Source organism: Mesoplodon mirus (assembly GCF_964341445.2).
Source record: "Mesoplodon mirus genome assembly, chromosome: 3".
In the NCBI taxonomy this organism is placed as follows: Eukaryota; Metazoa; Chordata; class Mammalia; order Artiodactyla; family Ziphiidae; genus Mesoplodon; species Mesoplodon mirus.
Genome location: NC_138978.1, coordinates 165,718,971 through 165,746,741, shown reverse-complemented (window position 1 = coordinate 165,746,741; position 27,771 = coordinate 165,718,971). Strand labels below are relative to the sequence as shown.

The following is a 27,771-nucleotide window of genomic DNA, read 5'->3' as shown; positions in this document are numbered from 1 at the left end:
AGGCTAAAACCCAGCTCCACTCAACGACCAGCAAGCTCCAGTGCTGGACACTGCATGCCAAATAACTAGCAAGACAGGACTACAACCCCACCCATTAGCAGAGAGGCTGCCTAAAATCATACTAAGTTCACAGACACCCCAAAACACACCACTAGATGTAGTTCTGCGCCAGAAAGACAAGGTCCAGCCTCATCCACCAGAGCACAGGCACGAGCCCCCTCCACCAGGAAGCTTACACAACCCACTGAACCAACCTTACCCACTGCGGGCAGACACCAAAGACAACGGGAACTACAAACATGCAGCCTAAGAAAAGGAGACCCCAAATGCAGTAAGTTAAGCAAAATGAGAAAATAGAGAAATACACAGCAGATGAAGGATCAAAGTAAAAACTCACCAGACCAAACAAATGAAGAGGAAATAGGCAGTCTATCTGAAAAAGAATTCAGAGTAATGATACTAAAGATGATCCAAAATCTTGGAAATGGAATGGAGAAAATACAAGAAACATTTAAGAAGGACCTGGAAGAACTAAAGAGCAAACAAACAATGATGAACAACACAATAAATGAAATTAAAAATTCACTAGAAGGAATCAATAGCTAATAACTGAGGCAGAAGAACGGATAAGTGACCTGAAATATAAAATAGTGGAAATTACCACAGAGCAGAATAAAGAGAAAAAGAATGAAAAGAATTGAGGACAGTCTCAGAGACTTCTGGGACAACATTAAACGAACCAACATTCGAATTATAGGGGTCCCAGAAGAAGAGAAAAAGAAAGGGACTGAGAAAATATTTGAAGAGATTATAGTTGAAAACTTCCTTAATATGGGAAAGGAAATAGTCAATCAAGTCCAGAAAGCACAGAGTCCCACACAGGATTAATTCAAGGAGAAACATGCCAAGATACATATTAATCAAACTATCAAAAATAAAATACAAAGAAAAAATATTAAAAGCAGCAAGAGAAAGCAACAAATAGCATACAAGGGAATCCCCATAAGGTTAACAGCTGATCTTTCAGCAGAAAATCTGCAAGCCAGACGGGAATGGTAGGACATATTTAAAGTGATGAAAGGGAAAAACCTACAACAAAGATTACTCTACTCAGCAAGGAACTCATTCAGATTCGACAGAGAAACTAAAACCTTTCCAGACAAGCAAAAGCTAAGAGAATTCAGTACCACCAAACAAGCTTTACAACAAATGCTAAAGGAACTTTTCTATGCAGGAAACAGAAGAGAAGGAAAAGACCTACAATAACGAACCCAAAACAGTTAAGAAAATGGTAATAGGAACATATATAATCGATAACTACCTTAAATGTAAATGGATTAAATGCTCCAACCAAAAGACATAGACTGGCTGAATGGATACAAAAGCACGACCTGTATGTATGCTGTCTACAAGAGACCCACTTCAGACCTACAGACACATAAGACTGAAAGTGAGGGGATGGCAAAAGATATTCCATGCAAATGGAAATCAAAAGAAGATGGAGTGCCAATTCTAATATCAAAAAATAGACATTAAAATAAAGACTATTCCAAGAGACAAAGAAGGACACTACGTAATGATCAAACTTGGATTGATCAAGGGATCAATCCAAGAAGAAGATATAACAATTATAAATATTTATGCACCCAATATAGGAGCACCTCAATACATAAGGCAAATACTAACAGCCATAAAAGGGGAAATAGACAGTAAAACAGTCATCATGGGGGACTTTAACACTCCACTTTCACCAATGGACAGATCATCCAAAATGAAAATAAACAAGGAAACACAAGCTTTAAATGACACATTAAACAAGATGGACTTAATTGATATTTATAGGACATTCCATCCAAAAACAACAGAATACACTTTCTTCTCAAGTGCTCATGGAACATTCTCCAGGATAGATCATATCTTGGGTCACAAATCAAGCCTTGGTAAATTTAAGAAAATTGAAATCGTATCAAGTATCTTTTTCTGCCACAATCTATGAGACTAGATATCAATTACAGAAAAAATCTGTAAAAAAAAATACAAATACATGGAGGCTAAACAACACACTATTAAATAGCAAAGAGATCACTGAAGAAATCAAAGAGGAAATTTTAAAAAATCTAGAAACAAATGACAGTGAAAAAACGACAACCCAAAATCTATGCGATGCAGCAAAAGCATTTCTAACAGGGGAGTTTAGAGCAATACAATCCTACCTCAAGAAACAAGAAAAATATCAGATAAACAACCTAACCTTACACCTAAAGCAATTAGAAAAAGAAGAACAAAAAGAACCACAAATTTTGCAGAAGAAAAGAAATCATAAATATCAGATCAGAAATAAATGAAAAAGAAATGAAGGAAATGATAGCAAAGATCAATAAAACTAAAAGCTGACTCTTTGAGAAGATAAACAAAATTGATAAACCATTAGCCAGACTCATCAAAAAAAAAAAAAAAGGGAGAAGACTCAAATCAATAGAATTAGAAAAGAAAAAGGAGAAGTAACAGCTGACCCTGCAGAAATACAAAGAATCATGAGGGATTACTACAAGCAATTATATGCCAATAAAATGGACAACCTGGAAGAAACAGGCAAATTCTTAGAAAAGCACAACCTTCCGAGACTGAAGCAGGAAGAAATAGAAAATATAAACAGACCAATCACAAGCACTTAAATTGAGACAGTGATTAAAAATCTTCCAACAAACAAAAGCCCAGGACCAGATGGCTTCACAGGTGAATTCTATCAAACATTTAGAGAAGAGCTAACACCTATCCTTCTCACACTCTTCCAAAATATAGCAGAGGGAGGAACACTTGCAAACTCATTCTACAAGGCCGCCATCAACCTGATACCAAAACCAGACAAAGCTGTCACAAAGAAAGAAAACTACAGGCCAATATCACTGATGAACATAGACGCGAAAATCCTCAACAAAATACTAGCAAACAGAATCCAGCAACACATTAAAAGGATCATACACCATGATCAAATGTGGTTTATCCCAGGAATGCAAGGACTCTTCAATATACGTAAATCAAACAATGTGATACACCATATTAACAAATTGAAGGAGAAAACCATATGATCACCTCAATAGATGCAGAAAAAGCTTTTGACAAAATTCAACACCCATTTATGATAAAATGCCTCCAGAAAGTAGGCATAGAGGGAACTTACCTCAACATAATAAAGGCCATTTATGACAAACCCACAGCCAACATCATTCTCAATGGTGAAAAACAAACCATTTCCACTAAGATTAGGAACAAGGCAAGGTTGCCCTCTCTCACCACTATTATTCAACACAGTATTGGAAGCTTTAGCCACAGCAGTCAGAGAAGAAAAAGAAATAACAGGAATCCAAATCAGAAAAGAAGAAATACAACTGTCACTGTTTGCAGATGGCACAATACTATACATAGAGAATCCTAAAGATGCTACCAGAAAAGTACTAGAGCGAATCAATGAATTGGGGAAAGTAGCAGGATACAAAATTAATGCACAGAAATCTCTTGCATTCCTATACACTAATGATGAAAAATCTGAAAGAGAAATTAAGGAAACCCTCCCATTTACCGTTGCAACAAAAAGAATAAAATACCTAGGAATAAACATAACTAAGGAGACAAAATACCTGTATGCAGAAAACTATAAGACACTGATGCAAGAAAGTAAAGATGATACAAACGGATAGATATACCATGTTCTTGGATTAGGAGAATCAACATTGTGAAAATGACTATAATATCGAAAGCAATCTACAGATTCAGTGCAATCCCTGTCAATCTACCAATGGCATTTTTCATAGAACAAGAACAAAAAATTTCACAATTTGTGTGGAAACACATAAGACCCCAAATAGCCAAAGCTATCTTGAGAAAGGAAAAGAGAGCTGGAGGAATCAGGATCTCTGACTTCCGACTATACTACAAAGCTACAGTAATCAAGACAGTATGGTACTGGCACAAAAACAAATATAGATCAATGGAACAGGATAGAAAGCCCAGAGATAAACCCAAGCACATATGGTCACCTTATCTTTGATAAAGGAGGCAGGAATATACAATGGAGAAAAGACACCTCTTCAATAAGTGGTGCTGGGAAAACTGGACAGCTACATGTAAAAGAATGAAATTAGACCGCTCCCTTACACCATACACAAAAACAAACTCAAAATGGATTAAAGACCTAAATATAAGGCCAGAGACTAGAAAACTCTTAGAGGACAATATATGCAGAACACTCTATGACATAAATCACAGCAAGATCCTTTTAGGCCCACCTCCTAGAGAAATGGAAATAAAAACAAAAATAAACAAATGGGACCTAATGAAACTTAAAAGCTATTGCACAGCAAAGGAAACCATAAACAAGATGAAAAGACAACCCTCAGAATGGGATAAAATATTTGCAAATGAAAGAATTGACCAAGGATTAATCTCCAAAATATAGAAGCAGCTCATGCAGCTCAATATCAAAAAATCAAACAACGCAATCCAAGAATGGGCAGAAGACCTAAATAGACATTTGTCCACAGAAGATATACAGATTGTCAGCAAACACATGAAAGGATGTTCAACATCACTAATCATTAGAGAAATGCAGATCAAAACTACAATGAGGTATCACCTCACACCAGTCAGAATGACCATCATCCAAAAATCTACAAACTATAAATGCTGGAGAGGGTGTGGAGAAAAGGGAACCCTCTTGCACTGTTGGTGGGAATGTAAATTGATACAGCCACTATGGAGAACAGTATGGAGGTTCCTTAAAAAGCTAAATGTAGAACTACCATATGACCCAGCAATCCCACTACTGGGCATATACCCTGAGAAAACCATAATTCAAAAACAGTCATGTTCCACAGTGTTCATTGCAGCTCTATTTACAATAGCTAGAACATGGAAGCAACCTAAGTGTCCACTGACAGATGAATGGATAAAGAAGATGTGATACATATATACAATGGAATTTTACTCAGCCATAAAAAGAAACGAAATTGAGTTATTTGTAGTGAGGTGGATGGACCTGGAGTCTGTCATACAGAGTGAAGTAAGTCAGAAAGAGAAAAACAAATACCATATGCTAACACATATATATGGAATCTAAAAAAAAAAAAAAAAAAAAAAGGTTCTGAAGAACCTAGGGGCAGGACAGGAATAAAGACGCAGATGCAGTGAATGGACTTGAAGACACGGGCAGAGGGAAGTGTAAGCTGGGAGAAAGTGAGAGAGTGGCATGGACGTATATACACTACCAAATGTGAAATAGATAGCTAGTGGGAAGCAGCCGCATAGCACAGGGAGATCAGCTCCGTGTTTTGTGACCACCTAGAGGGGTGGGATAGGGAGGGTGGGAGGGAGACACAAGAGGGAGGAGATATGGGGATATATGTATACGTATAGCTGATTCACTTTGTTTTACAGCAGAAACTAGCACAGCAATGTAAAGCAATTATACTCCAGTAAAGATGTTAAAAAAAAAAAAACAAAAAAAACCAAGCCTGGAGTGCTTGCCAGTTGTGGGTAGGAGTGGCTGAAAGAGGTTAAAAGGAGATAAAACATGATATCAGACTTTGCAAAATCTTTACCCTCTACACATTCTTCTCTTTGTTCAGTCTTGTCCAGAACTAGGACTTCTTTCTAATGAGACCACAGGCTGTAAAACTTAGAAGCCAATATAAGATTTGGAGATGAATGGTTCCTGGGCTGGTTCTGTTAAAAATTTGCTTCATTTTCTAACTACTTGTGATTTTTTTTTAACCTTTTCCATTTCTTTCTTTCCCTTTGTCTGTCAGCCCACCTCTGCCACTTTCTTCCCTTGCCCTGCTCCAAAGTGCTCCTTCCTTGGACCCCCACACATTTTGATAGCTTTGTTGCTTCCTTGCAGAGTGTGATTGGGGTAGTGTGTCTCAGCCAGTAACTGGAAGTAATTATGGAGACACCTGCAGACCAGCTCTGAACCTCCTTGTTTTATGGGCATATAACATTCAGCCCTAAAAGTTTTACAGAACTCTTTTAAAGCCATTTCAACGCATGTCCTTTCCTCAAGCTGCCTGAGTTTCCTTTTTGTTTTGTTTTGTTTTGTTTTTAATAGACGTGACTTTGGGAATCATTCTCTTCGCCACGTGCTACTCTGGCGGTCTTGTGCTTAAGCTGGGAAAAGCCAGTTGGAACTTGGATACAGCATCACTTTGGGAGCTTGGCTGTCTGCTACTGAGATTTAATCTTTTAATCAGCAACTTCTCTCTTTTCTTCCCCTGCACCATCCTCTGGACCACACAACAACCCTGTCTTAGTGTTTTAGTTCGTCTCTTATAATCAAGGCTGAAAGGTCTCCTAAGAAGACATTTGTGCTCCCCGCCAGTCCATTAAGCAACAGCTGCACCACACATGGCCACCAGTTGCTAAATCCAGAAAGCCCCATTCATATTATGTTCTATGTACAAGTAAGTGGTACTGGCCTGTAGTGAGTTGAAGTTCCAGTAGAACATTCAGGTATGCAAGAAATGTAATTTTTATTTATTCTTCTATAATGAACTTTATACTTATTTTGAGCCCCGCTGTTGCTGGGTAGTACAGATTTATTCTTAGTCAATTGAGTTTCTTTTGCCTGGGTCTGTATCTAACTGCAGAGCTGACTTATAAATGCCAAGGCCATAGATGGAAGGATCCATTTTGTCCTTAGTTATCAGGTGATGCTGGTAACCTAAGATGACCCTTGTTCCTATCACAGGGTCCTTCACCTTCAGGGATTCTCTGGAAGGCTCTCTGTCACCCTGCCCTCTTAGCCTCACTGGTCAGCATTATTCTTTAGAACTGGTCTCCTTACTCAGGAATCCATCACTGGAATGAGGAAAAACCCCCCTGTTGTCAGATCCCATGCACCTATTTTGAATCTTTATCCCTTTACTGGGGTCTCAAAGGAATGGATTACAGTCCATTTTATCTGGACCCACCACCGTCTATACATTACCGTTATTTCCTTTTTATCTCTTTCCCTCCAGCTTAGGAGAATCTTTTCTAGGCTAAAATGTGGCGGTAGTGTTGGTGTGTCAGACAAGGATTACTTTCCTCCATTTATCCATCATGCTGGCTAAACCATGGAGTCCTCTCGGGGAATGGTATAGGTTTTGGAAATCTCACATCCAGAAAAGGACTTCTTTCCTTGCTTTTCACTCTGTAATGTAAGGTAATGAATGAATGCAGGTAATGAATGTATGCAAAAGAGTCTGGCAGTAGGGTAAGGGGGAGGGAGGCAAGGAACCACTTGGGTGAAATGTTAGTATTTCCAAAATGTTGCCCCTCAATTCACACTATTACTTCAAAATTTCCCCTGAGTAGGTGCTCTTGGTCTGGTGGTCAGTCCCTAGGAAGCCTTGTAGGAGAGGCGCTGGGGAGGTGAATGAGAGTAGAGAGAGTCTAATAGTGTCTCAGAGTGAAGACTGAAGGGCCAAGGTATGGTTGAAACATATATTGACCTGTCTTTCTACTTCCTGTTTCAAAATGGCAGGTGAGAGCAGAGAACACAAAGGAAGGAATTCTATTGTAAGAAAGGGAATCCCATCCCTCCCATCCTATCACCACATTTATCCCTCAATTATGTTTTAATTTTATCCTTCCAGATGAGAAAAGACAAAAATGGGCAGTGGTTTTGAGTGTAGGGAATGATAATTACAGTCTCTAAAACTAGAGAAGTAGGAAGGAAAAGGTCATTGACACTACATAAAAAGGGGTCTTGAACCTACCAGCAAGGTCTATGAAGAATTAAGCCTACTGTTCCAATCCCTTAAGATTTCCTTTCCTCCCACAGTCACTAATTTCAGGCTACTGCAGTATGCTGTCTGTGAAGAGAATGGGCACTTGTCTATTTGCAACTCTATCCAATTCATTTCTGTCTTCTGGGTGTCCCTGGGTCTTAAGATCAGAATAACATGGAAACAAAGTGTGAGCAGCTTAGAGGCAAATCAGAGCTCCTTATGTGAGGGTATTTGTCTACCTTGCCTGATGATGTCTGGTATCACTCTGTGAGGTCTGCCCAGTTTGTGATCAGACCCTAGCTTTCATTTTCTTGGTGAATGAAGATGGTGAGGTGGGAGCCAGTGAGGGGTGGGAGCAAATGAGTGTGTGTGACCAGGCTGCATTAGGTAATTATAATAATATTGACAAATAGCCTAATACACATTTTGAATTACGTTGTTCTGGAAAATAAGCTAAATGCTTATTTATCTGCATCACTGTCAATACTTCAATTTTTATAACAACCCTTTGAGGTAGGAACTCTTGTTATTTCCATTGAACAGATCGGGAAATAGCCTTAGCACTTTTAAAGAATGTCCCCCTAAATAAATACCAATACATTTCCAGTGAGAGTCCACAGCCAAAGAAGGAGCCCTGGTCACTCCAAAGGCCACTTAGTGTGAGAGAGCCTTCTGTGCAACGGTGTAAGGACCCACTTGTAACCTCTCGGAGTGTGACCCATGTTGTTGGTAACGAAAATGGAGGAAAGTGTGGGGCATAAGTACCCACTTCAGAAGATGATGCTGGTTTGCCTTGAATATTAAAAATAGTCCTGGTAGGTAGCATTTTGTACTACCTTTTCCTGATTTCTATTAAGTTCCTCCTGGAAAAGAATTGCTCATTCCCCTGTGAGGGTAGGTTGAACCCAAGTGACAGAGAGGTCAGGAAGGAGTTGCTACTCTTGGGACTTGGTTTTTACTTATTATATATCATGTCTTCTTCCTTCTTCTTTTTAAATTGAAATATGATTTACAATATTGTGTTAGTTTCAGGTGTACAGCAAAGTGATATATATATATGTATATGCTTTTTCAGATTCTTTTCCATTATAGGTTATTACAAGATACTGAATATAGTCCCCTGTGCTATACAGTAGGTCCCTATTGTTTACCTATTTTATATATAGTAGTGTGTATACGTTAAGCCCATACTCCTAATTTATCCCTCCCCCACCTGTACCCTTTGGTAACCATAAGTTTGTTTTCTATATCTGTGAGTCTATTTCTGTTTTGTAAATAAGTTCATTTGTATAATTTTTTTAAATTCCACATATAAGTGATATCATATGATACTTGTCTTTCTCTGTCTGACTTACTTCACTTAGTATGATAATCTCTAGGTTCATCCATGTTGCTGTAGATGGTATTATGTCATTCTTTTTATGGCTGAGTAATATTCCATTGTGCATATGTACCACATCTTTATCCATTCATCTGTTGGTGGACATTTAGGTTGTTTCCATTTTTTGGCTATTGTAAAGAGTGCTACTATGAACATTGGAGTGCATATATCTTTTCGAATTAGAGTTTTTATCTTTTTCTGGATACATGCCCAGGAGAGAGATTGCAGGATCATATGGTAGCTCTATTTTTAGCTTCTTAAGGAACCTCCATACTGTTCTCCATAGTGGCTGTACCAATTTACATTCCCACCAACAGTGTAGGATGGTTCTCTTTTCTCCATACCCTCTTCTTTTTCCTTCTTAATGAAAAGTTTTCACCTTCCTCTTTTTATTTTTTGACCAACATTCCTCTTTAGATTTTGAGTCTTATGCCTCACTCAGACTTTGGCATGAGCGTGTGGGGTGTGTGTGTGTAATTTTCATCAAAATGTGAAATAACTTTTATAAAGTAAACCATGAAATAAGTTAATGTCTTTCTTCCCCATGTGGGTGTATCAGTGTGTGTGTCTCTGAGTGATTAAAACCCACTCCCCTAATAACTTAACCAGTCTGTTTTAGCTGGAATAAAGAGGGATTGAGAACAGTGTGGGACGCCCATGCTCAGGAGAGAGGAAGGAGAGTACACACTTGCGGGAAGGGTGTGAGGATGAACAGGCAGTGAGTGGATCACTTGACCATCTGTAGCAGATAGAGAGTAGATGTCTGCGGCTGCTCGTTCCCAGCTTTTCCCCTTCTCCTCAGGCTACTGAGAGATGGGAGTCTGGGAACGCAGCTCACCAAGCCGAGGTGGTGACGGTCCATAACACAAATTTCTCCACATGGTTTTTATGATTGTCTCACTCAGTCCTGCATGCTAGCTCTCAGAGGCACAGGAGGAGAATAGGAAGGACTCTTAGCCATAAGCCTGTGTAGCCCCCTCACTTTGCAGAAGAGACCTTGGGAAAGGTTAAAGAGCAGGGCCAGTGTCACACAGCTAGTCAGGGTCAGGACCACATTTCAAAGTCCTTAAGTTCTAGTCTATAACCTTGGGGTCTACTGGACAGAATTACTGTAAGAGGTCTAGGGTCTTGGCCTTCTTCCTTAACCTAAGTTGGTGTACATAGCACTTACTCCTGAATGAGAGTATGCACTGTTCTAATTATATAGTAACTAAGCTCATTACTAGGTGTTCCATACAGATGATTTGGGGCTAGAAGTATCATCTCTCTGGAATCAAAAATATAACTGTCAGTAAATGTGTTCAAAGGCTTATGCTTTTTGTTAAAATTTAAGTGCCGTATGGTTAAATCTATATTCTCCTGCTTTGAGGATGTGTGTTAAGGGTGCTGTGGTTGAGAACTCTGGCCAGTTGTCCTTGGTATGGAGGAAATTTGCTGGCAGGGCTGAGGATTTGCATGTTTATGCTTTTTCCTCCTCTTATAAATAACCAGGTTTATTGAAAGGAGACTGTGAATATTTTTAGATTTGGAAAAATCTCATTTGGACTTGAGGCAGAGACTTCTAGAGGTTGATAAGAAACCTACTATTATCATGACCACGCTCATATCCACTTTGAGTGCCCCAAGGCCACACTCCCAGCCTATGTCTTTGACACATGCTACTTTTGCTAGCCCTTCTTCCTGGAACCTTATTTCTGTTCAGCTCTAGTTCCTTTCTCTGCTGCTAGAAGAGATCCCAAGAGAACTTGTCTTGGACTTAACCATAAGGATGAGGAGGTATTTGACATTTGCTCAGGGGCAAGAATATGGATAGAAAATAACTATTGATTGGGAAGCTTTTTGGTATTTGGTAGTATTTCATGCATTGCACTCTGAGTAATTCAGTATTCCAGATGTCAAAAGGTATTCTACCCCAAACAGGTTCTGTGTTCAAATAAATTTGGGGCACAAAGGATTAAACAAAATTGCTGCAGGACTTTTCAGAACCTTTAACAAAACAGTTCTCAGGTACAATGTGAATCTTCCAGAGGACGTATGGCATGCTACCTTTCTTTCTTCAAGCATATTTAACCACTGATACTACTTTTTTTTTGCAAAGTATCACCCAGGACCGGAGTTTATGGACACAATTTGGGAAAAACTACTCAACGTAGATACTCAAAACTTATAGGCAAGTTGTAGCCTTTCAAAGTTTGATTCTGGCAAATTGGTATAAACAATTTGGAGAGAACAAAAACGTGTTCTGTTAGAATCCTCATTGATGTGAAGGTCGATATTGCTGTTGGAGAACTGAGAGCATAATGGTGTATAACTTTGATGGTAATTATTACTGAAACTGGATATGTAAACATGAAGCGGAAGGCATCTTGAAAGATGGAAATTCATTTTACCAGGTTTATTCAAATACTGGACACCCTGGATGTTTTTTAAATAGATCTGTTTTCAAACTAATTTTTACATATAGGTTGACATAATAATGATGCACAAATGTATAAAATTATACAGGATATATTTTTATAAAAGGAAAAAATAATGTTGAATGTTTACTGGAAGTAATAGAAATGATAAACAAGGAAGATGAAGTCTAGCTTTCTTTTAGATGTGAAAGTAGACAGTATATCTCAGGACAAGTCTAAGCATGGCTTGGTTAATGTCAGCATGTCTGGGTAGACTAGAAGAAACTAGAACTTGGATTTAGAAACTGCCCTTTGCAATAAGGTAGTCCCTAAAAAGGCAGATTGAGCTGCCTATTACAGAAACCAATGGGTGTGGCACCAGATACCCTGGTGACTGTATCCTGCCCATAAAACCATGTATGTAGTTGTCTATAGGGTATTGTATAGAGTTCAGGAATGGGACATATTGAATATAATCTGGCAAAAGAAAGGCAGGGCTGTTCTTCTGGGGGGCCCACTATACTCAGCAGACTATTGATACAGGGAGGACTTAGGTAGGAGGAATGAAGCAAGTCTGGGGAACTGGGATTGGATCTGGGACACAAGGGCAGGATCAGCCTGGAAATATAGCTAGGGTGACTCTGGACACCAGAGGGTTGGTCCAGAGCTGTTGACATTCCCTGTTCCAGGTACTGGAGATGAAGATGGGTCTGATCCTGACAATGTTTAGGGGTGAAGAAGGAAAGTCTTCCATGGCGAGAGGAGAGAAGCAGGGATTAGGAGCTAGACAGATAGAAGTTGGGACACTCAGAGATCCTTAGCCTTTTCTTTTGTAATATACAGTGATACCACTAGGTCTTTCATCTAAGCCCAGATTGGATGCAATGGATGGAACTCTTCTCTGAAACACCTCCCTTGGTGTTCTCAGGGAGATTTGGGAGGAATGAGAGTGGAGCAAATTCCTGTAGTGCCCATGACATTCGGAATTTCATGGTAGTTCAGTTGGACTTGTCCTTTGTCTCAATGGTTGTTAGCTCCTTGAGATTAGGGGTCATAAAATCAGAAGCAGCATGTACAACTGTCATTTACTAAACTCCTTCAATATGCCAAATGCTTTAAAAAAGGAGTGCTCTCATCTCCACTTTACAGACAACAAAACTGAGCTTCTAGAAGGTCAGATAGCTGTTCAAGTCCTCAGAGAATCTCATGTGCTTTCACTTAGACCAATGGCTCTCAACCTGGGAAGTTTTAAAAAATACTGAGGCATGTACCCTATCCTCAACTATTTGGATTCATTTCACTGGGGCTGGCATTTGGACATCTGTATTTTTCAACAGGTGATTTTAATGCACAGCCAGGGCTGAGAATCCTGGCTCTCTATAATGTCACCTTGTCTGTATTGTTATCCCTGGCATTTAATACAGCACTCACCCAAGACAGAGGTTAAAGACATGTTTATTGATTGGTTCAGAAGGTATCTGTGGCCAGAGGGAAGACCAAGGACTGAATGCCACTAGAAGTTATAAAGCATCCCCTTAGAGGCTGGAATTGAACATTCAATGTTTATCAGAAGACAGAGGGTGGCTATTCATTACATGCTTAGAGATGTTTTGCAAACCTTCCATTACAGGTGGTGTTGTCCTCAACCCAGCCTATTATGGCATGCCTGGCCACACCAACATCATGATCCATGAGGTGGGGCATGTCCTGGGACTCTACCATGTCTTCAAAGGGGTCAGTGAAAGAGAATCCTGTGACGACCCCTGCAGGGAGACGGTGCCATCTATGGATACAGGAGACCTCTGTGCCGACACTGCCCCCACTCCCAAGAGTAAGCTGTGCCAGGACCCAGAGCCTATCAATGACACCTGTGGCTTCACCCACTTCCCAGGGGCTCCATTCAGCAACTACATGAGTTATACAGGTATCACAACAGTCCTGATGTCTTTGTTTTTATTAAGATTACATGGGAGCCTTTTGGGGCCGGGAGGGTGGAGGTATGGGAATTAGAGAGGATTATCAAGCAGTCATGCATGCCAGAGAGTTGAAGTGTATTTGTCATGGCATATTCTTTTTTTTTTTTTCATGTCTTTGAAGAACTTAAAGAAATATTGAAATATTAAGGGGTCTCATTGACTAGATTCTCCTCCACTAAAAATTAAAAAATAAGCATATTTGTATCTCAATTAAAAAGAGGGAGAAAGCCAAAAGCTCTCTTGAGAGCCCTTTCACCTCTAGAACTTGGTTATTTTGCTTCTTTCCCATATTCGTAGGGATTTACTCTGAAGGAGAGTCCAAAGGTGATGGAGAAAGAGGTTTCTGGTTCAAAGTGGCTCTTTGTACTATTTTTGAAGTTGGTCAAGGAGATGGCCCTGGTTAATTTTAAGCTCAGAGTTCCTTTTTCTGTTATGTCATTTTTTTTAAAGTATCAGATTCTCTCTTCTTCCAGCACTAGACAAGGGCGGATTCTTAGCTTGCCTACAGAAAATGGTGCTGTTTCATTTAAAAAATGGTACTTTCTTGGTCCTGGTTTTGTTGTCTTGGATTATGCTTCTTCTTTGTCCTTTCACACACCTCCCTTGTTTCTGTCAAAAAGTAATACTACTCATCATCTCCTGATAATGGACTTAAATTTATCCCTAAAATCAAGGACTGATGTGATTTGATGACTTATTCCAGTGGTGAAGGAAGGAAGTAATTTTTCTATAACATCCAGGGGCTTCTTGGTGATAAGTTCTAGATAACTATCCAAAAAAAAAAAAGAAAGGAAGAAAAGATAACTGACAGATGCTGACCATGCCTTTGCAGGGAAGAAAAAGTGCTGAGCTGGTCCTGTCGGTGACCCATCAATATATTCCTATCTAAGTCTCATCTTGGTACATGATTCAGGTACATCAAGTTCATAAGGACCAGCATCCTTGCCTCTCCCAACAAGCACACAGTGGCCCTTGCCAGGGCAGAGAGACCAGGCAATGGGGTGCGGAGGGCAGAGCTATTTAGGCACCGCCTTTGAAATGGACAGAGGAAACATCTAAGAAGCAGAGGGGAGTGCTTCACTGGTGGGCCTTCATGGAAGAAGGCCTGGAAGCTAAGATAACTCCTTTTCTAACCCTATGAAAAATGCACCTAATAGGAAATTTTACCAGCTCTAAAAGGAAGTTGAGGATCACCATTCCCAGTCCTGCTGCCTGCTTGACTTTTTGGCTTTCTCTCCTCTTGAGCATCTCCATGAATACTCACTAACCTGGGCCAAAGTCATTGGGCATAAAGCAGGTGTCTGCAACTCCACACATGTTCACGAATTAAAAGGCCATATGCTGAAACACTGCCATCTTGTGGTTTCCTGAATAAGCAATGTCAGCTCAGAGCAGCCCTGAACCCCAGGGCATGAGTCTCACTCTGGCCAACATCAAGGTGTAAACATCAAGCCCAACTTTAGAGATAAGCCAGTGCTCTTCTCTGCCTTCTCTTTCCCACTTCCAGCCTAGCTATTTCCTGGCAAAATCTATCCCTACCTTGGTGGACATTACAGGTTAAAACCTCCATCTCTCTTGTTCCCTTTTTTGTCTCTGCAGATGACGACTGCACTGACAGCTTCACCCCTAACCAAGTGGCCCGAATGCACTGCTATTTGGACCTTGTATATCAGCAATGGACTCAAAGCCGAAAGCCCACCCCCATTCCCATCCCACCCATGGTCATCGGGCAGACCCCCCTGTCCCTCACTATCCACTGGCTGCCTCCAATTAGTGGAGTTGTGTATGACAGGTGAGAGAGGCACTGGTATCTTTCTCTGTGGCATTTCTTGTGAACAAGGGGAAGACGTGAAGTTGGGGGAACCCCAGTTTGGAACTCTAAATATGCACTGCTACTCAGGGCTGCCTCCGCCACCCTGCTCAGTACTCATCTCCTGAGCAGAGCTCATGGGGCTCTCACGTCAGCCAGTGGTGCATCGTACGTGCCCACTCCTTGACGAGGGGCATCCGGATGTTTCCAGAAATCACATCTTGTGGGCTTCTAGGAGCTGCGAAGGGGTTGACAAATGTGATAAAAAATGACCTGACAAAACTGAGATGGCATTTGCCACCCGTCCAGGTCAGCTGTTCCTCCTTGGTGTAAGGGTGGAGCAGGGCTTGCTACTTGCACAGTGGTGTCTGGAAGAATGGAAGTAAGGTATGTTGCTCCAGGCAGTTCTGGGGATGAGTGGGTGGCCGGCGACTCAAGCTGTGCATCAGGGGCTTAACTGGCTCGTGTGGGCATTTCTAGTGCCTCCTCTGTGTCCTGTTGTACCCCGTGCCTACCCCACGCCTACCCCACTTATGGCTACTATCTTGCGGAATTGTCATTATCTGTTCATTTTCCTATCTGCTCCACTACTCAACTGGCAATTCCTTGGGGTCAGGACTATTTTTTGTATCTTTGTCTCTTGGCCTGCCAATAAACAACTAATACATGTTTATTGAAGAGAATCATTACACCTTAACTTGGTTTTTATTCATCCTTTGCATATTGGTATAATGAATACCAGGAAAATTTTTGTGGAAAAGAGAGAAGGTAGGAAAAGGATGACATCTGACAATTGGTGGGAGGATGGGGGAATGCGGTTTAACTGAAAAGGGCCAGAACCCCATCCACGACCTGCTCTCCGTTTTCAAAACCTACCACTGTGGGCTATTCGGTCCTTGTATGTGTGAGGCACTGTGCGAGGTATTTTACCTGCAATTGTCTTATTTAGTCCTTGCAGCGAGCCCGATCTCTGTTATATAAGTGAGGAATCCGAGGCTTAGAGAAGCACACGATGGCTAGCCCGGGACACCACAGCTGGATAGAGCTGAATTGGGTGTATCCCCTAGAATTGCAGAAATGGAGGACATGGCATAGATTGTTTCTTTGAATTTAGAGCTTTCCCCTTTAGCAGGTGGAGTGTCCCTCATCTGTGTGTCACGCTTCCCTTCTGGGTGTCAGATCCCAACTAGGGAGCTGAATGTCCCTGAAGCATGTTCCTGTGTACTCCAGCTTTGCAGAAAGCCTGGGAGAGAGGACAGGGAGAGACAGGGATGGGAGGAAGCAGGTGAACCATTTTTCAAAGTGGCTTTCCTGGCCTTCTGGGATCTTGGAACCTGTCCTGGACACCTGGTGGACACTTAATGCGTGATTACTTAGACCCCGCAATCCTATAAAGCAGTTTTGATTGTCATCGGCACCCGAGCTCTTATGGGTTCCTTCTGTGAGTCACCGTATATCTCTGTGCTGTGTGTAAGAATCCTCTTCCTGCACGTGTGACCTCGTGCAGCTTGGGTTACTCTGGCTGAACAATAGGTCCTCTGTGGGCATGTGCAGACCCATGTTTTACATCAGTTTATGTAACACGTGTAAACAATTTAATCTTTCAATTCTCTCTCTGGTACAAACGTTACGATAAAGCAGACATCAGTGCTGGCTTGCTGCGAGGCTGTTGGCAGAAAAGGCTGCAGTTGGCTTCCTTTTCTCAATGAGGTGGGCTACAGCACTGAGGCCTCCTGACACGTGCATCGGGGAAACTCACGTCACGTACCCCGCGATTTGTGTCACACTCGGAGTTATGTTTACTCCTCCCCAGTAGGTATTTGGAATCCTTATGTCAGAGAGGAGCCCAACCACGCACTAAGCAGCGGCCCCGGAAGAGCCAAGTGCATCAGGGAAATGTGGTTTGGAGTTGCGTCCGCAACAGAAGTGAGCGCTGACTGCAGTCGGGGTTTGGAGTTAACGACACCTTTTGGTTGCCAAAGTACTGGACACTTGATGGTGTTTGGGAACTTGCTCAGAGGAATTAAGAAACTTGTTGTGACTTTAGGCAATTTACTTCATCCCTCTGAGCCTGAGTGTCCTCGTTTGTAAACAGGGTTCTTACAGGGATTAGAAATAATTTATGAAAAGCACCTAGTGGAACAATGCCAGGTATATACGGTGCTTAATAAATGGGAGTTGGTAGCATACTTATTACCCTTATTTAACAATACTGTTTTTCCATTATATTGCAAGATTTTACTTTTCTCCCTCTACTTGTTGAGAGACCTTGATTTGATGCCTCCGTTTGCAGATGGATCGTTCACAATTGGGCTTCCACAACCTATTAAGTGTCAAATAAGCTACCAGGATATATTGTACATCACAGGGAATATAGCCAATGTCTCATAATAGCTGTAAATGGAGTATAACCTTTAAAAATGAATTGCTGTATTGTATACATATAACTTTTATAATATTGTACAGCAACTATCCTTCAATAAATTTTAAAAAAAGATTCTAAGTATCAGAGACAGGCCTCATCAAGTGATTTCCCCTTGTTATTCAGCTATTGTTGTCATTACCTCTTCAAGATATGGTGCTTGAAGAGCTCTTCATAGGTGTATTAGTAGTCTCAAGGATGCGCATAGAACAAACTCTCACAGAGGGACTGCTGAGGCCAGTCGGTGTCCTAACTGCTGGGCATAGAAAAATCGAGCTTGGTCTGGATCTGCTCACAGGCAAAGGAGGAGGAATGGGAATGGGGATTCTCAACACCACAGATCAGTGCCCTACAATGGGAGCCAGAATGTACACTGGGTGCCCAGAAAAGAGAGTGCTGGCCATCCAGAGGAGTCAGGCTAAGTGCCACTGCAAAGGTTACATTTGCATGGGTTTTGAAGGATGAGTAGGAGCTTGCTAAACAGAGAAGCTTAGAAAGCCTCTTTAGCCAGAGAGAGAACAGCAGGTTTCACAGAGTTATGTGAAGGGTATGATGTATTTGTGAAATGGTGATTAGTTATTGTGATGGGAACATAAATGAAATTCATGAAGGGACTGAAGTAGGTAAGGCTGGAGCTATCCTCTGAAGGACGCTGAATCATGGTAAGCAGTTTAGATGTATCCCTATAGGCAATGGAGAGCCAAGGAGTGTTACATTTCCTATGACTTTTATTGTATGTGTGTGATTAAATGTAGAGAGTTAAAACATAAGACCACATATAACTGATACGTTTACTGTGAAAATTGTTGTCTGTTTCAGTTGGGGGAATGCGAGGAGGCTTTGGATGACTTATTGAGAGTCAGAGTATAAGTCGTTTTATGTTGAAAGATTCAGATTGTAATTATTTTATGTTGACTGGATAGAAGGCCTCTTTCATCTCCACAGGCCTCCTTTATGACTTAGTTAAATTCTTCTGCTTCATAACCTTGAGATTTTCATGTCACTATGAATTTTGCAGAGATGAGGTCTACACAAGAAGGAAATGAGTTGAGAAATAGTTGTGTTCTCAGTTACCCACTAAGGCCTCACTCCCTATTGCCACTCCCATGCCCCAAAGGTCTTGTGAATTTCGTTATCCCAATTCCTCTGATCTATTCTCCCCATCTCTACCCCTGCCCATTGTTTTCCCAGGGTCCCGGGCAGCGTGTGTGGTGCCTGCACTGAAGATGGGACATTCCGTCAGTACGTGCACACAGCTTCCTCCCGGCGCGTGTGTGACTCCTCGGGTTACTGGACCCCAGAGGAGGCTGTGGGTAAAGGACCATGACTTTTTCATTTACACCTTGGTCAAGGTGGACATGGGGGGTGGAGGTAAAGGTGGAGCGGTGGCATGGTGAGAAAACGGTAGTGTGCCTGTGCGCGCGTGTGCGTGCGTATGTGTGTGTGATGTGCTGGAAATCTCCAGGGGTCTGGGAATGACTCTGCCTTGTACCTTTGTGTGGATATCCTATGTGTGCTTAACGTGCCAGTGGCTGTGGTGAAGCAGAGGGAAGCATAGAGGACAGAGGGTTGGAGAACTCAGGGGGCGACTTCAGGAGGAGCTATAGCTCAGGCATGTCGTGTTACATGTGCCTGTCAGCCCATGGAGCAGCTTTGCCACATGACTACATAAGCTGATCTCATCCTCCCCTCTGTCAGGAGGCTAATAGAGAACACGTTGCAGGGAACACTCATACACACTGACTGAGCCAGCTTGGGTGCGGTGGGGTGGACTAGGTGTTCCAAACTGATCATTCTCATCTATGCTGTTTTATGAGTCTATTAATCACTGGTACTGGTTGTGCTTTGGATGTCATCTAAGCTAGGCTCTAGGAGGGGGAAAACGTTTTTAGCTGTCCCCTTTCCTGTCCCACCCCCAACTTCTCAGTTACATATTCACTCACCTACGTATAACAGTGCCTCTATGACAAAATAGAGCACGAATGCTACCCCAATTCAAGTCCAAAACATGCTACTGACATGAGTTTTAGCACCTTCTGATGAATGGCTTGACTTCTTCTATCATCACCATCTTCAATGTTTACCTAGTCATCACCTTTCTCTTTTTCTTATATTTAGTAAGAGCCTAAAAATGACTCAGTAAGACGTTTTGGACAGGGTCCTATTTGAATTAGTTTGTAGCCTCTGATAAGAAAAAAAAGGAGAACATTGGTCTAAGAGTCTATAGCATCCCCTTGGGCTCCCAGTTACTCAAATGACAGGAGCCTTGAGGAGGAATCTGGGGGGAGACAATTGACTTCATTGATCATATAGAACTTTTTTCAAATGATTTTTCAGGGAAGAATGGAAGGTGACTATAAAATTTACATTGGCACTGAGTAAGACTCATTTAGAGATTGGCATTTCATAAAAGGCCATTTTTGTGGCAAACAGTTCGTCCTGTGCTAGTGTTTTAATGCCCATTTGACTCTCTGGCCCTGTACTTTTTTTCTTTTTAATGCTTGGAAAAATTTAAAGTTATCTGGTAGAGGTGAAAGGAATTAGAAGTTCTGGGTTCTGACTCTTGTACTGTGTCTCCAGGCATACCAAATCAACTTTTAGGGCCTCCACTTCATCTCTTTACATGAGATCATAATAAAAAACTTTCTGACAGACAGTGCTGCTATTGAGTTGGCTTCCAGGGGCCTTTACTGTGCTAGTATTGGGGGATGCCTATTGGAAAATACTGCGAGGAAATACTGGTATTCCTTTGCTTTGGACAGGTGAAGAATCAAGTCATATTTTAAATGTATAAAATGAAAGGAATTGATTCCCCAGCAGAGCACACACAAACACATATATTTGCAGATATGATCAAAATGTATTTAATGACACTTAATGGACACTTATTGACCACCAACTACATTCTGAATGCTATGAGGAATAGAAAACTGAACCAGACATATTCCCTGCTTAATATCATCTTCTTGGAGAGAACTTCCCTGTCTCCCTGATCTAAAATAGCCCCCAGCCTCACACCATTATTCTCTAGTCCTTTATCCTCCTTTATTTTTCTTCAGAGATGACATTATTATACTGATGCCTCTTTATTTATTGTTGTACCTATCACCCTATGGTAAGATATATGTGGTCAAGACTTTTGTCTCTCTTGTTCACTACTCTATCTCTGATACCTAGATTTGTGCTAGGTGCGAAAGAGGTACACAGTCAATTTTTATTGTATTAATAAATGAATGGATTCACAATACAGGGAAGAAACAATAGGGATCATAAGATGTAACACACACACACATTTGAACTTATTTCCTTTGGGCTTTGGAACATTATTTTCCAAATCCTGAAGGGCTAAGTCATTCTATTTTTGCAAATGTAGTTTGCAAATATTTCTAAGGAACACTGTATAGATCTTCTACACTGATCTAGTAAGGCAGAGGTTAAATGGTGCTTATTTTACAAATGAGGAAATTGAGGCTTAGATAAACTGGCCACAGTCACACAGCTAATGCACAGCACCAATTACAGCCTAACTACTGCTTCCTAATCTAGAAGTTTTCTTTCAATTCCCCTCATAGGAGAAACCGCCTTGTATAGATTATTTCCACAGAGCTGACTTTATGTTTGTGATATTTGATGTTTCACCATTATATTTTTACTTGGCTACTGAATCTCCCATTTTTTCCCACTCAAGAATAGTGTTTCTTTTTCCTGCCTGCAATTTCCTCTGTGTAGTGCTCTACTGGCTTACATATATTTGAACTAAAAGGGAAGTTTCATTGTATGGTTTTAAAGTTTGGCTAACAGTCCATTGGAAGGATTGCTAAGGTATGATCTTAGGGTATCAAAGAAGTTTTGTGAAAAGCCTAAGTAAACATTGTAGCAAGAGCCTGAAACAAACATTGGCCTGATTAGTAAGTAAAACAGGGCTTTAGAAGCATTAATTTATCATAAATTATTAGTAAACTAAGTACAAATAATTCTCTTCTGCTCAAGGATTCTTTAAGGACACGATTTACCTTACCTGTATCGGCCTCATGTTTCCACCTAGGCTCTGGGTCACTCCATTCTGAATGCCATGCTGGATTTCTCTTGTTAAAAGGCACCAGGAAGTGGTGATTTGGAGCATAGTACTTTTGAATTGTTACACCTCTGTCTTCAGTAATACTTAAGGTCTAACCTACTAAGCTGACCAGCTTCTCTAAGAATTTGCTCAAAGTTCTCTTCTGCTTCATTCTTTCTTCTGGCCCTTGATAGGGGCGACTCATTTTCAGACTTTTAATGGTGATTCCTGATGCGTCTGTCTTTCTGCTCATCTCCCTCAGGGCCTCCAGACGTGGATCAACCTTGTGAGCCAAGCTTGCAGGCCTGGAGTCCTGAGCTCCACCTGTACCACATGAACATGACGGTCCCCTGCCCTGCAGAAGGCTGTAGCCTGGAGCTGCTCTTCCAGCACCCAGTCCAAGCTGACACTCTCACCCTATGGGTCACCTACCTCTCCATGGACTCCTCCCAGGCGCTTTTTGACACAGAGATCTTGCTGGAACACCAGGAGTCCGTGCACCTAGGCCCCTTCGACACTTTCTGTGACACCCCACTCACTATCAAACTGCACGTTGATGGAAAAGTCTTGGGGGTGAAAGTCTACACCTTTGATGAGCGGATGGAGATTGATGCAGCGCTCCTGACTTCTCAGCCCCACAGTCCCTTGTGTTCTGGCTGCAGGCCCGTGAGGTACCAGGTCCTCCGTGAACCCCCATTTGCCAGTGGCTTGCCCATGGTGGTGACACATCCTCACAGGAAATTCACAGACGTGTGAGTTGGGCAGTAGGGCTTTCTAAACCACGGGGCTTCCTGAGGCTTTGGGAGTGGGTTTGGCTTCCTTTTTCTCCATTTTTTAATATTATGATATGCCCTTATTTGGAGAAATGTTCAGACTCTCAGAAGGGGTTTTATCCTAAAGTGGCGTCTCTGAGATGAACAGAAGTATTTCCCAGAAGGGGCAAGCAGGTGTTCTGACTGATGATGCCATCTTTATGATTATGGAAAAAAGAGGTTAGTATTTGATATGTTTCAGTTGGACTGAAAGTATTAATTGCCATAAATAAGTTGATCAGAGTCAGATACTCCTATCTGGTAACACAATTTGATTTTAGATCCTTGCTTTTAAATAACTTTTAAATCTGCCACAGCTCCTGTACCATTCAAAGGTTACAGTCACCTCTTCTACAGCTAAGCAGAGAAGCCAAGGGTCCTGCAGACACTATACTCTACTTTCATGACTCCTTCATTTTTCTTTCCTCCCTCCCTCCCTCTTTCCTTCTTTTCCAACCCTCCTCTTTCTCTTTCTTCTGTTCTTTCTACATTTAGTGAGTTCTTAAATGCTCCTGGCACTGTGTGCTCAGTGGTGGGGACACAGACTAAGATAAGATCATTGGCTTAAAGAGTTCAATGTCTATAGAGCAGGAGGCTGGTATCTCTAAAGGCAAATTTTCCTCACCTCATAATTTTCCTCAGAGGCTGCCCTGAGGGCAGAACTCAGGGTAAAACAAAAGTTTTATCAAAGGTTCTATATTGGTTAGTTTTCACTGCATTAGAAATCATCACAAAACATAGTGGATTAAAACAACAAACACTATTTCTCATGGTTCTATGGGTTGGCTATGTGTACTCACCTGGACCCGCCTGGCCAGGACTAGGTGGCCCCAGGTGACCTCATGCACGCATTGGAGGCTCAGCTAAGACATTGGCACGGCTGGGAGGATGAAGTTCTCTTTCCCCATTGTCTCTCCTTCACTAGGAGGCTTTGCCTGGGCTTGTTCTCATGCTGTTGGAAGGCTTTCCAGAAGCAGGGATGGCAAGTCCCCAAACACTCACATTTTTCAAGCCTCTGCTTATATTACTCATGACATCATTCCACTAGCCAAAGCAGGTCACAGTCAATTCCAGATTCTGCGGGTGGCAAAATCAATTCTATTTCTTGATGAGAGAAACAGTAAAGTCACATCACAGAAAGGCATGCATCTGGGATGGGAAGAATTTGTGGCCATTTTTCAGTCTGTCACAGCTACAAAAGAGTAGAGAAAAATGTTCACCTTGAATTTTACTACATTTTCCCTCTCATATTAGCTCTATGAATTAGAACTAGAAGACAGTGAAATGGTCAAAAAGCTCATGCAAAATAGGAAGATAGATCATGGGGTGGATTTGAAAAGAAAAAATATATTTTTGGGGGGTTTCTTTAGTAAGGCAGTTAAAATGATACTTGTTATCTAACTTGATATACACGCATGCATGCGTGCACACACACACACGTACACACAACCTTTAAGGTCAATAATGTCCCATTTTATAGATGAGAGAACTAAGTCTTAACTTTAATTTGGTTGAACAGAGCTCGTAAGTGGCAAGCTCAAGATTAAAATCCAATTTTCTGACTGAGTCTCATTTTGGTTCCCTTTCCTTAGTAACCCATTACCTTTTACAAACTCAGCTCATTGAAGGTCGGGGCTACCTGCTGCTGAGTTTTCTCCCCAAGAAGCGTAAACATATCCTGACACTTCCTTCCAATCCTTTCCCAGCCACAGAGCACTATGAGACTTTTATGCATGGCTGGATGAGAAGTCAGACAGAAACCACCCTGCGAAAGGGAAGCCATCAGAATTGATTAGGATATAAAACTGGTTTTGCTTTTGAAATATCTGGTGCTCTGATGAGGTGTGCTTCCCTACAGAAATTTGGAAATTTATGTCTTTCATATTTATGTGTCTTTCCTACTAAAATAACTAAGAGCCAGTACAGAGGTGTTTAAAGGTGTTTTTGAAACCCCACGACATTTCCTGTTTGCTGGTTGCAGCATCAAGCGAAAGAGTAGAGGCTTTGTGGTTGAGTCGAAGAGTGTGTTAAAGAAGAGAGGGTCTTGGCAGGAGATCTGTGGGCACCACTTACGGCAGCCCCAACAGCCCTTTGAGATCCTGTTCTCCTGAGTCACTCCCATCCTAGCTTGACTTTAGTGGTACTTTTCCAATTAGGGCAGGCACTGGACACAAATTAAGTTGAGGGCAGAATTTGTCTTTGGAACCAGCAACCTCCCTCTTGAGTCCCTTCCCCCTTGCAAATGTTCAGTCTCTCACGTTCTCCACTTGATCAGTGCACTTGGGCTCTAGATAGAATCAGATAAACTCCTTCCACCTCTAGTGTCAACTGATAAAACTCCATTCCTGGTTTATATGTATTTTGGAGGTTTGGAGGTGGGGAGTCATTTAATGCATTTCCAGTTGTGGAATTTCTTGCATCCACATGATGATGGAAGGTGTTCTCACCTCCTTCTAGGACAGGGTGGCTTTTCCTCGTAAGCATTCTGCCTCCTCAAGACACGAATTCTCTTGAGAGACAAGAAAACTCTGATTCACAGACCCAAGAAGGGCCTTGCTGAGACCAAACTCTGAAACTTTCATCTTCAGTTTCTATGACTACTTGAATGATACAGAAGACTAGGTTTTCAATAGTTGGTGGTTTTCTGTGTGTGTGTATGTAACATGGTAAAGATACACTCGAAATACCGTCCTCTTAGATTGCGTAGGACTGTGAGTTCAGTTTTAATTCAGCAAGCATTGGTTGTACATTCACTATGTGGAATGTACTGGGAATACAGAACTGAATATGGTTCCAAACATTCTGCTGTTCTGTAAGACTATATGCCCTGATCTTTGTTTCAAACAATGTGGCATATGTTTAACATTTATATTCCCTGTAATACTTATTTTAAACTCCTGCAAACCATCTGAAAGGGACCCAGGGGGTGCCCCACTTCCTGGATATGGTAGTTACAGCCCATTGGTTTCCACAGGGAGGTCACACCTGGGCAGATGTATCGGTACCAAGTTCAAGCTGCAGCTGGAGCAGAACTGGGAGAAGCTTCGCCTCCTCTGAGCCACATCCATGGAGCTCCTTACTGTGGAGATGGGAAGGTTGCAAGGTGAGGACATACTGTATGCCTGGTATTGTGTGAGGGAGGATGCCCTGCCCTGCTTGGACAAGGAGGGTTAGCCTCAAGTTTCAGCTTGACTGGTTTGGGAAATGTAAGGGGCAGGGCACTATGTGATTCAAGTATTAAACAAAATCTAGGACCTAGTAGATATCTTGAGTGGTCAGTCACATCTCTACCTAGTTAAGGATGGGCCCACTTTTATTTAGAGCTCACCCCAGTCATAGATATTGGGGTTGATTCTGTGGGGACCCTCTTCAGGTTTCAGAGAACAACTGCTGGACAGTGATTCAGGGCAGGAATTCATGGTGGAGAAGGTTACTTGCCAAACGATGCTGAAGGAGGATGTGAGGATAGCTTTTGGATCAGCTGCCTGTCTTGTACTACTAATGAGCTGTGTGACCTGAGGAAAATCAGTATAGCTTTCTGAGCTTCACTTGCTCATTTGATCCCTGGAAGATCTGATTGTAATGTAATTTCCAGCTATTCCATAAATGGAACCACTTCTTTGATTTCTTAACATGCCATATTCATTTTTCCCTTACCCTTTAGCGACATCAATCTAGAGGACTAATTCATTCTGGGTTGCCTGGGACTTGCCGGAATTTAGCACTGAATACTTCCATGTCCCAGTGATCACCCTATATTAACCTGTTCTGAATGCTTATCTAACCTAATATGTTACTTATATAAAGCTGCTGGGAGTAAGAGATTAGAAGACTAGCCACTGTGATTTGTCTTAGATCCTGCATCCTAATAAGATGACCTTTTTTTTTTTTTTTTTTGTGGTACGCGGGCCTCTCACTGTTGTGGCCTCTCCCGTTGTGGAGCACAGGCTCCGGATGCGCAGGCGCAGTGGCCATGGGTCACAGGCCCAGCCGCTCCACGGCATGTGGGATCTTCCTGGACCGGGGCACGAACCCGCGTCCCCTGAATTGGCAGGCGGACTCTCAACCACTGAGCCACCAGGGAAGCCCAAGATGACTTATTTTTAATGTCCCAGATCAAGGAAAAGTACCTTACACCTTTTTTTTTTTTTTTGGCCACACTGCACGGCTCGTGGGATCTTAGTTCCCCAAACAGGGATTGAACTAGGGCCCATGGCAATGAAAGCACCGAGTCTTAACCATTGGACCGACAGGGAGTTCCCAGTATCTTATATCTCGAAGACCTAATAGAAAGCAATCTGTAGCCTTTCTTGGGGTTTCATCCCATTGTTTAGTAATTACTAAATATTGTTTATCTTCAATCTTCTAAGATTTCTAAGCTTTACTGTAAGTCTACTCCTTTTCATAGAAATATAAACACCAAATGTTCACAGACCTCAGAACTGTATCAAGTGACTGAGGTCACTTTAATAGCCAAACCTTGCTAGTTTGCTGCCACCTTCTGCCTTACTCAGTCTCAGCTTGCCCCTCCTCCTCCTCCATCTCAATTAAATATCTCCCTGGGGATGCCTCACATATGCACAGAGCAAATCTGGCTGTTGTTGACGTTCTCCCTGGCTGCCGCATTTTAAGTCTGCTCCCCACTAGTTAAGGTGTCTGCAGGACTAGATTGCCATTACTACCCAGACAGAGTCCTTCTTGAACAAACTACTTGGCTTTATGTCGTAGTGTCTCCTACAGCAGCCCTCCGATGGAGTTTCTCATGCCCTATTGTGCCACATCTGCCTGCAGAGCTCGGGCAGAAAGAGGCAAGGGCCCTCTTCCTAATCTGATATTACACATTCTAGCCTGGGCTTTGAAACAGCTTCACCTGTAGCAACACCTGCTTGGCTACTGGGCCTCACAAGGCTCTTTATCAAAATGTTCCTTTAAACTCTGCCTGTATTCCCTCTCTGTAAACAGTCATACTTAGTTCTGCCATCCAATGAGAAGATATCTCTGAATTGCAGCTTTGTCTCAGCTAGAGGCACTCCATTACACATAAAGCAGGAAGGAGCTGTACAAATCATTTAATCCACTGTTTAAAACGCAGAAACGTGTAGATTCATTCTGGTGGAATCACAGATCCCCAAGAAGTCATCCTCAGATTCT

At 41.8% G+C, this 27,771-nt stretch overlaps 1 protein-coding gene across 1 annotated transcript in view; it reads left to right on the top strand.

Annotated features, from left to right (window-relative positions):
- Positions 1-27,771, top strand: part of PAPPA2 (pappalysin 2) — a gene marked incomplete at both ends in the record, with an annotated part of 309,213 nt that overhangs the window by 127,641 nt on the left and 153,801 nt on the right. The window contains 5 exons of the mRNA XM_082613770.1: positions 13,174-13,467; positions 15,119-15,311; positions 18,943-19,064; positions 22,071-22,560; positions 25,595-25,723. Of these exons, the coding sequence (XP_082469896.1) occupies positions 13,174-13,467; positions 15,119-15,311; positions 18,943-19,064; positions 22,071-22,560; positions 25,595-25,723 (1,228 nt within the window). The remainder of the gene's footprint in view (positions 1-13,173; positions 13,468-15,118; positions 15,312-18,942; positions 19,065-22,070; positions 22,561-25,594; positions 25,724-27,771) is intronic.